At 58.2% G+C, this 9,421-nt stretch overlaps 2 protein-coding genes across 4 annotated transcripts; one reads left to right on the forward strand and one right to left on the reverse strand.

Moving 5' to 3' along the window:
- Nucleotides 1-373: 373 nt before the first annotated feature.
- Nucleotides 374-6,318, reverse strand: ABHD8 (abhydrolase domain containing 8). The gene is made up of 5 exons (XM_001503085.5): nt 6,179-6,318; nt 4,252-4,999; nt 2,144-2,314; nt 1,816-2,032; nt 374-1,059 (listed from the first exon to the last, which is right to left on the reverse strand). Exons 2-5 carry the CDS (start codon nt 4,989-4,991, stop codon nt 904-906), a joined length of 1,284 nt encoding a protein of 427 aa, XP_001503135.1. The 5' UTR covers nt 4,992-4,999; nt 6,179-6,318; the 3' UTR covers nt 374-903.
- On the forward strand, nt 5,772-8,811 carry MRPL34 (mitochondrial ribosomal protein L34). Of its 3 annotated transcripts, none has more exons than XM_070246556.1 (4): nt 5,772-6,747; nt 7,731-8,085; nt 8,188-8,309; nt 8,547-8,811. In XM_070246556.1, the coding sequence occupies exons 3-4, from the start codon at nt 8,248-8,250 to the stop codon at nt 8,758-8,760; spliced, it is 276 nt and encodes a 91-aa protein (XP_070102657.1). In that variant the 5' UTR covers nt 5,772-6,747; nt 7,731-8,085; nt 8,188-8,247; the 3' UTR covers nt 8,761-8,811. The 3 variants fall into 3 exon arrangements, with proteins under 3 accessions (XP_070102657.1, XP_070102656.1, XP_070102654.1); XM_070246555.1 differs by having other exon boundaries at nt 6,378-6,747; nt 7,678-8,085; XM_070246553.1 differs by having other exon boundaries at nt 6,378-8,085.
- Nucleotides 8,812-9,421: the final 610 nt, after the last annotated feature.

Consider the following 9,421-nt stretch of genomic DNA (forward strand, 5'->3'; position numbering starts at 1 on the left):
AATCATCGTGATAAAAGCACCCCTAAATCAAGCTGAAAGATAAGTAGGGACAGGAAGAGGTATTGACTGCTGGCTGGGATGGGGTGAGGGGGTCCGTGGACCGGGGCGGGGGTGGGGCAGTCGGACCCTCAGCACAGGCCTTGTATACAGCTGGCTGCTCTAGTCGCATGCAAAGTCCACTGGTCACCTCAGCCGCCGCACTGACCTCAGCTGGCCGTCGCCCTTCCCTCTAGAGACCAGGAATTCACCCCCTGGCTCTGGGAATCCTGCCCAAGCAGCCCCTGAGTTCTGAGAAGGGAGGGAGAATTTGGGAAGTCAGCTTGGACGGTGGAGAGGACCCCAACTTGCGGTCACCCAGCACAGTTCCAGAGACTCAGATTGTCACTTTTTTTTTATTGAGTTACAAGTTGGGATGTGCAGGTTCAGTGGCGCCAGCCCCCCCGTCCCCGACTCAGTCCCAACGCTCTTGGGCAACATCGCTCCCAGCGCCGAGGAATAGGAGGTGGGGGGGTCTCGGGCAAGGGGGCGGGGACCCGAGGGTCCCTCCGGGGCTCGCAAGTCCCAGGATCAAGCACAGCTGACACGGAAGACGGAGAGCGGGGTAGGGGGCCTGCCTCGGCCATGGCGCGGGTGGAGAGGGGGCTTCTGTACAAGGTCATCCTCCGCGGGGGTCCCGGCTGCGGCCCGAAACACCGCCTGGCCCCGCAGGACGGAAGCAGAGAGCCTGCGTCCACCCGGCTCCCACGGGTGCCCCGCCCTGCCCAGCCGGTCTGGGGACGTCTCCCGACCCGACCCCGCCCACCGGGGGCGGGCGGCCAGCCCAGGTGGTCCGCGCTGCAGGGCCGGCGCCGGCTCCGGCCTCTTGCTCCTCCGCACGCCAAGCGATGCCCGCCGGCCCAGCGGCTACTTCTCTTCCGGGGGTGCGGGCAGGGCCTTGGGCGCCGGCTCGGGCTCCCAGAGCAGGAATTCATGGAGCAGCGTGTTGACTGTCTCCGGGCACTCCAGCATCACCATGTGGCTGCCTTCGTCGATGAGCTTCAGGAAGGCCAGGAGCAGAATCTGCGGGGGATGCAGGCTCAGGGCGGGTGGAGGCAGGACGGCGGCGCGCGGGGCCAGGCTGCCCTGGGACTCCCCGACATCCATGCATGGCCTGCGGTGTCGGGAAGTCTCTCCTGCAGCCAACCCATCATCCCTCCACCTCTAGCCAAGGGGTATCTGGGGGATGGCTGTCGCCCTGCTGGAGTTGGCATTCATTTGTTCTGTATTAAGTGTCTACAATATGTTCCGGGCAGGATTTTCCAGCCCTGGCACTACTGACACTTGGGGGCCAGATTATTCTTGGCTGTGGGGCGGTCCTGTTCATTGCGGGGTGTTGAGCAGTATCCCTGGCCTCCACTCACTAGATGCCAGTAGCACCCCCCCAAGTAAGACAACAAAAAAGCCTGCAGACATTTCCAAGTGTCCCCTGTGGGCAGAATCTTTGCTGGTTGAGAGCTGCTGGCCCAGAGCTATTCCCAGTGCTAAGGATCCAAGCCCCCTTCTTGGGAATCTCTGATCTAAAGATCCCCTGGCCCACCCCCTCCCACAGTGACACAGCCCATGACAAATCCAGCTGTGAAGAGCACTTTTTATGTGCATCGAGGACAGGGCATAATCCTAACACTTGTCTAGGGTGGGGCTGCTTCCTGGATTCCACCTTTGACTCTCAGTCTAAGATCCCACTTCCCTGGGCTGGAGCACAAGGCAGAGTGCCCCCAAGCTGCCCTGGGAGGGGAGGGGGGTTTGAGGGTGTGGTGAGGGGTGCCATGCCCCTACCTCGGCCATGCGCTGGTCTTCCTCTACCGGCACAAACTTGTCGTGCATGCCGTGGACGAGCAGGACAGGCACGGTGAGCTCGGCGTGGTAGACTTCATCGCCCTCGGGCCAGTACTGGCCGCTCATCATGGCCCGCAGCACGAAGGATGACACGTTGAATGCGTTGCCCTCCTTCAGCAGCTGTTTCTCTTTGGCCCCTTGGCGAGCAAAGCCAGCCCTGGTGGTGGGGAGGCACAGCTGGAGCCCCTGTGCCAGCTCTGGCCATACGGGTTTCCCTCCCACACAACTTGGGGACACATCGGGGGCCACCAGGGCTAGGGTCACTCACTTGAGGAAGCTCCAAGCCAGGCAGGGCGACAGGCAGTGCAGGACACAGGTGGGCATGTTGAAGATGGAGCAGAAGCTGGGCTCCAGCGCTGTGGGGCCCCCGCCGTTGATCATGATCACCTTGTGCACCAGGTCTGGGTACTCATGTGCCAGGAATGTGCAGAAGGAGACACTGCCCAGAGGAAGGGGGAAGGATGGGTTGAAGGGTGGAGGTGAGTGGCATACAGGCAGTGAAGGGGTTAATGCCCTACCCTCACCCAGGAGGCAGGTCCTTGGGGTCCAGGGGCCCCAGAGAGGGGTGAGGGATAGATGGGGCATCTTGAATGCCCCAAAATTGTGAGACTGTGTGTGTGTTGAGGGTGGGTTTTTTTTTGGAGAGAGAATCCAAATCTAGAACTTTCATCAGATTCTCGAAGTCACCATGACCCCCAAAGGGATAAGAATTACTTTTTGCCAAGTATTAGGACAGCAATCTGATTAAATAAGCCCTTCGGCTGCCCAGGGAAGGTCACTATTGCTTTGCCTCCCTGCCCTTTAAGGGTCTTCTCTCACTGGCCTCTGGGCATGGCCTATCTGCCTGCCTTATGCAGGTGGAAGGGCACAGCCCAAACAGCTCCCACAGTCCAGCTCCTCATTCCCTCTACAGCAGGGTTCATATGGCCTGCGGGCTAGCCACTTGTTTTTGTAAACTAAGTTTACAATTTTGTAAATTTGTAAAATAGTTTGTAAATAAAGTTTTATTAGGACACAGCCATGCCCATTTGTTTACAATTATGGCTGCTTTCCTGCAATGAGAGGAGAGTTGTGAGGTTCTGACGAGACTGACTATATGGCTTGCAAACCTAAAATATTTACTATCTGGCCCTTGAAGGAAAAGTTTGCCAACCCTTGCTGTAAAGTGTGGCCCTGGGATGCAGGTAGGAGTCGGGCCGACCTGACTGACAGTGACTCACTCTGTGCTCAACAAGATTGTTCAACCTCTCTGAGCTTCTGTCTCCACATCTGTGAAATAGTAACTGTGCTAACCTCATAGCGATATTGTAGGGTCATAGTAACTCTCACAGATGGGTACTCATTCAATTGACGGAATTGTTTATCATAAACATCCACTTTGGGGGATGTTATCATAAACAAATAAAAGCTATGTTACCTCCCAGCCTGGCTTCCTTTCTTTTGGAAACTTAGGTAACATTTCCTTTTCTTGTCTAATTGCATGGGCTACAACCACTAAAACAGTGGTTCTCAAGCTGGCTGGCTGCTGGGATCCTGCATTACCTCCTAGGGAAAGTAGAAAGTGGTACCACTTGGTAGTGGCCTTCCATGGAGTGGGCTCTCATCCAGATGCTAGATGGTATTATCACCCCTTTACAGGGAAGTGAACTACAGCAACCTGTGCCTTTGTTGACAGAATTTATGGTATTCCAAGCAGCCCTTGCTTGGGATCTCCAGAGCCTTTTTTTTTTTTTTTTTTTTTGAGGAAGATTAGCCCCAAGCTAACTGCTGCCAATCATCCTCTTTTTGCTGAGGAAGACTGGCTGTGAGCTAACATCCATGTCCATCTTCCTCTACTTTACATATGGGACACCCACCACAGCATGGCTTTTGCCAAGCGGTGCCATGTCCGCACCCGGGATCCAAACCGACAAACCCCAGGCCGCCGAAGCGGAACATGCACACTTAACCCCTGCAGCACTGGGCCAGCCCCTCCAGAGCTGATTTTTGAACTTAGCTGAAGACTGGTTCTCAGCCAGGGTGATTCTGCCCACCAGGGGACCTTTGGCAACATCTCAAGACATGTTTGATTCATCGCTAGACCACTGTGCCAGTGGCATCTAGTAGGCAGAGGTCAGGGATGCTGCTAAACGTCCTACAGTGCACACAAAAGCCCCTCACAGAAAAGAATAACCTGACCCCAACTGTCAACAGTGCGGGCATCGAGAAACACAGTTTTAAAACCATGTGAAACAGTTGCATTAGTGGCAGGAATCCTGTCTTGTTGCAGATGCTAATGGGACTTTTCAAGGAGGGAAATTGGCATTTTGTGAGTGGGTGTCCGGTCCCTGCTGACCCCCAGCCCTCCCCCCTCACCCCACCTCAGCGTTGGCTCACCCATAGGAATGCCCAATGAGCACATTTCGCTTCTTGGCGTAGCGCTTGAAGATGGCGCGCATGTCCTCTGCCAGCGCATAGAAGGTGTAGGCTGCAGCCACCTGGGGTGCCGAGCTGGCCCCATGGCCGGCCAGGTCAGGGGCCACTACCTCGTAGCCTAGGCGCACAAAGAAGTCCAGCTGCTCCTTCCAGATGGCCAAGGAGCCGCCGACACCGTGGATGAAAAAGAGCACCACATCGGCCTGTGTGCCTTTGCAGCTGGTGATGCGCTTCTCACAGTCAATGAGGATGGTCCGCTTGGGGCGCCGGGCTCGCCGCCGTCGCCCACCACCGCCACTCCCGGCACTGGTCGGGCCCACGCGGCCAGCACTGCCCGCTGGGTCTGCCAGCTCCACCTCAAGGGTGGCCGGTGGCTCCCCGGAGCCATTCTGACCATGCAGGAGGTCAGCTCGAGGTGCTGGGCCCAGGTTCTCCACCAGTAAGCGCCCGTTGCGGTACACGGTGATGCGGCGCTGGCAGCGGACCAAGCCCGACTGGTCCCCGTGGGCGGCATCTGGCAGAGGTGGTGGTGGGTTGGGGGCTGGAGCGGGTCCGGCATGCTTCACCCGCAGCACGCGGCCAGGCTTGACCTCCACAAAGGTGTAGCCATCACTGGACTCGACGCTCTCCAGTGGCCCCACAGCATTGGGTGGTGCACCCAGCAGGCAGCAGAAGATCCCGCCGGTCACCCCGGTCAGCATGGTGTGTCCTGGGAGTGGGGGTAACAGCCAGCTCAGGGGCTGTCTAAATGAGGAGCCCTCCACCCCCACAGCATCCACTCCCCACACCTGGGTCAGGGGAGCCACACTGGGAGGCCCCTTTTAGCCTCCAGTTTGCAGAGAGCCAAAGCCAGCCACGCACCAAGATGTTCTGTCTGGGTAGTGCCTGCGTGGTGGTCAGCTACCCTCCTGGGCCAGCCTGGTCTACCCTAGAGAGAAGGACCTGGCTGTGGCTGACCCCAAGAGACATCCATAGTGAAGCTGGTGTAGTCAGGGGGTGCTTCCTGGAGGAGGGGACATTGTGGTAAATGTGTTTCACCCCTGAGGATCCCCAGCTTGAGTTTATAGCATATCATTCATTCATGCATGCACTCTCTCATTAACTGACTTTCACTGAACTAGCTTATCCTGAGGGCCTCTGACGGCATCTAAAAGATGCAGATCCCGTGAGCCCCCACCCCAGGCCTCTGAACCTGGCTCCTGAAAGGTGCGGTCCTGGGGGAGAGGGTTCCGGCCCAAGCTACAGAAGGCCTTGCCCAGTTCCGCGAGACCACATTCGCTGGGTCTGTTTCACAGATGGACAAGCTGAGGCCCAGACACTCTGTCTCCCTTGGTCAGTACCCTAGGTTCTGGGCGTCTGACACACACCCTCCAATAGTGGAGAGGAGGATGGAGAAGGCAAAACCCTGGCTGGGGGCCTCCAGGCCTCCATCCTGCTCCCTGCCTCCCCCCGCCCAGTGTCCATGACAACCGCAGACAGTTACATAACTCGAGGGGGGATACCCGCGCAGCGCACCCCCATTGTCTAGGGCCTGGAGATGGGACCAACCCCTCCCCCATCCCCATCCTGGGAGCTGCGGGGATAAGGCACCTGAAGGCCCGGCCTGCGGTGGCCTGTTACTTGCTGTTGGAGGGGGAGCAGGCAGCGTCCCACCTCTGGCGAGTCCCAACCCCCTATTGCGGAGGGGGCGCAGATGCGCCACGCCAGCCCTCCTCTTCAGGGTTAGGCCCCCGCCTCCCGGGTGCCCGTCAGCCCTGCGGCGGGGTTGAGGACACTGGGGCTCCGCGGCTTTCTAAGAGCTCGTGCACGGGCTTTGCGGACATCCCCCTCCTAAGGGGAAACCCTGGGGGCCTCGATGTCCCCCTCCTAGGGCCCGCTCCCCGCTCACCTCATTGAAGGCCCTGGAGCCCGGGGCAGGGCGGAGGGGTACCGGGCGGAAAAACCAGTGTCCGCCTGCGGGCGCCGTTTACATGGTGGCGCGGGATCTGGCCAGACGCATCTACGCAGGCCGGCGCGGGCCCAGGGCGGTCAGCGCCGGGGCGTCCCGCGGCCGCCGAGCCAGCCGGCCCTTTAAGTCTCTCCACAGAGGGCGGGGCCGCAGCCGACGGACGGGCGCCTCCACCAATCGAAGCTGCGGACTGACCTGGCCTAGTTAGACGGCCAATCAGAGGCGGCAGCCCCGGGATGGGGGCGGGCCCTGGAAGCAATGGCCCCGCCCCCCTGCGGGGTTTACCGAGGTGGAGGGAGGAATTGGGCCGGGCTCACCAGCGGGAAGGGGTCACAACCTGCGGTCAGCCGAGCTCCTGCCGGGCCGCAGCCGGAGCCTCCTCGCTGCAAATATAATCTCCTTGGCCTTCCCCTACCTCTGAACTGCCCTGTCCCCTCCAAATGGAGCCCCCATGTCCTCTCTGTGCTGACCTTTCCGTTCTGGAGACTCCCAGATCTTTCCAATTTCAGGTGGGGAAACTGAGGCTCAGCTCGTAAAGGGCACAAGGTCACAAGGCAAGGGCGGGGGTGCAGAGTTGGGACTTGGAACCACAGCTGTGTGTGTTTCCAAGTCTGGAAATTGTTATTCGTTAAACCTTTAAACAGTCCTCTTGGAGGTGGAGTTTCGCAGATCGGCCGAATTTAATTGTTGGCCGATTCAATCGGTGACTCTGGTCCCAGCTGGGGTCCGAGAGCCCAGGGTTCAAGTCCAATCTCTTCCCTTTGCTGATCTGTGACCTTGGGCAAGTCGCTTCCCTGAGACTCCATTTTATTTTTCTCAAATTCATTCCCTCGTGAGTTTGCTCTGCAGGTAAAACAGCACGGAAAGTGCTCGGTACATTTTTGGCATTATTATTGAACCGCTGTAGTGGTTGGCCAAACGACGGTGCAGGTAGAATGGGCTTCAGAGAACAAAGGGTTAACCATTCCTTGCCCACTTTCATTCCCTGGAATTTGCTGCCAGAGCTGGATGAGGTCCAGCCGCCCACTCTTGTCCACTCAGGGCGCTCCTGGGAGACTACAGTTTATTCATGCAGCAAACACTTCTCTTTTCCCCTCTCTGGGCCCTCCCCACCCTGGGGGATGCTGGGGTGCCTACAAGGACTCAGCCCAAGCCCTGGGCTTTGGGGAACGTCTGAGGAAAGCCCCGTGGGGGCAGCGTGGGGCCAAAGGAAGGGAGAGGGCTGGAGGGAGGAGGGTCTCTGAGGAGGACTTTAAAAAGATGAATAGGGGAGCATCAGGCAGAGGAAACTGTGGCTGAAATTTAGGGTGTGTGCGTGTGTCGGGGGCTTTGCTTGCCTGCCAGAGGAGTTGGATATTTTCCCTGGGGCAATAGGGAATCTTAGAGGGTGTTTGAGAAGGGGAGGGGCTCAGATCTGAGTATTAGAAAAATTCTCCTAGGGCTCGAATGCGGGCACTGCCAAGGGCAAGCTTGCAACCCAGGAATTTTACAGACTGAGAAACTGAATCCCGCAGAGGAGCAGGGACCACCCCAAGGACAGCCAACTCGAACTCGGATCTCCTGGGCTCCCCGCCAAGGAGAGGAAACGGCTGGGGCCAGAGGAAAGCTGCCAGCCAGCTGTGTGCCATCTGCCCGGCTCCCGCTGTGGGTGGAAAGATGAACCAGCCGTTTCCTGCGACTGCCACCAGCTGCGCCACCGCCCCCGAGGAAACCCTCTGCCTGCCGACAGGAGAAGGAACTGCAACTCCCAGCAGACCCCCGGACGTAATGTTTTGTACGCACGCGCATACCGAGAAGGCGCCGTTCGCCTGCCGCCTGCTGGTCCACCTGAAGAGCTATACTCCCTGGTGAGTACGGAAGCTCACGCCTACGGTGCGCAGGGGGCCCCCGCGGCAATTCGGCCTCCGCTGTAGGAGAAACTACATTTCCCAGAATTCTTCGTTCTGCAGCGGCTGAGCCTATGGGCTTCAGAATAGCTGCGGCGGGGACGGCGTGACCAGCTGCAGGCCATGGCTTTTTTGGCCCGATCCTTGGGTCGCCTGTTGGGTCCGGCGGCGCTACTGGGTGGCAGGTGAGTCTTCACGAGGAGCGTTCCCCAAATCTGGGGGTAAGGGCTGCGTCGGGGGCTGGCTCCAGCTGTTTACCTACCACGTGATCTACCAATGCCTCGCGCACTTCTGGAGCGCTTAAAATGCATGCAGGCTCCGTCCCGGCACAGATCGGGAAGCCCAGTCTCGGAGAGGTGAGCGCCACGCCGAAGTCACAGAGCGCCCCGCTGACCTTTCTCGCCCTCTCTCTGCCCCCTCAGGTGGCTCCAGCCCCGGGCCTGGCTGGGGCTCCCCGACGCCTGGGGACTCCCTGCCATGCAGCAGACCCGGGGCAAGGCGCGCGGGAACGAGTATCAGCCGAGCAACATCAAACGCAAGCACAAGCACGGCTGGATCCGGCGCTTAAGCACGCCGTCCGGCGTCCAGGTCATCCTTCGCCGCATGCACAAGGGCCGCAAGTCGCTGAGCCATTGAGGAGCGCGACGCTACCGGCGGGACCGCCATTAAAGCATTTTCCTCGCCTCAGACCTTCTCCTGCCGCTGTTTTTGTGGGGAGCAGGGACGACTCAGACATGAGTGCTCCTCAAATTGTGGGGTAGGCCCAGGGGGAGAAGTCTGGGTTTGGACTGAAAGAGGGAGTGGGAAGTCAGACCTTGTCAAGTCCCTTTTTATGCATTTGAATTAGGAAGAATTTCGAACACGCGCCAACAGTTCACAGAAGAGTACAGTGAACCCCCGTGTACCCGGTACACAGCTTTGACCACCAATTACTCGCGACCCAGCTGCCCCTTCCTGTGTTATTTTGAAGCAAATTTCAGGCATCGGGTTATTCTGTAAATATTTCAGAATGTCTCTTTCCAAGATAAGGGCTCTTTGAAACGTAAGCGCAAAACTTTTCACTCCTAAAAAGATGGCCAACAATGCCTTAATATCTTTGAACGTCTTTAATGCCTAATAAGTGTTCCAATTTCCACTTGTCATATATGTCATGACTTTTACAGGTTGGGAAGGCTTGCCGGGAGGTGGGAGAGGTTTGAATCCTTCACTAGCCCCTTGGGGATGGAATGTGCGACCTTGAACGAGGCCTTAGCCCTCTGAGGCTCATTTGGCTCCTATAAAATTAGGTGCTGGTTTC

The sequence above is a fragment of the Equus caballus genome, chromosome 21 (assembly GCF_041296265.1).
Source record: "Equus caballus isolate H_3958 breed thoroughbred chromosome 21, TB-T2T, whole genome shotgun sequence".
NCBI lineage: Eukaryota > Metazoa > Chordata > Mammalia > Perissodactyla > Equidae > Equus > Equus caballus.

Excerpts from the sequence above, each read along its gene's own strand:
- MRPL34 (XM_070246556.1), top strand. The coding sequence starts at position 8,248 with ATGGCTTTTTTGGCCCGATCCTTGGGTCGCCTGTTGGGTCCGGCGGCG. Across the intron at positions 8,310-8,546 it reads GCGGCGCTACTGGGTGGCAG|GTGGCTCCAGCCCCGGGCCT; the intron begins GTGAGTCTTCAC and ends CTGCCCCCTCAG.
- ABHD8 (XM_001503085.5), bottom strand. The coding sequence starts at position 4,991 with ATGCTGACCGGGGTGACCGGCGGGATCTTCTGCTGCCTGCTGGGTGCA. Across the intron at positions 2,315-4,251 it reads CTCATTGGGCATTCCTATGG|TGTCTCCTTCTGCACATTCC; the intron begins GTGAGCCAACGC and ends TCCTCTGGGCAG. Across the intron at positions 2,033-2,143 it reads CTGGCTTGGAGCTTCCTCAA|GGCTGGCTTTGCTCGCCAAG; the intron begins GTGAGTGACCCT and ends CCCCACCACCAG.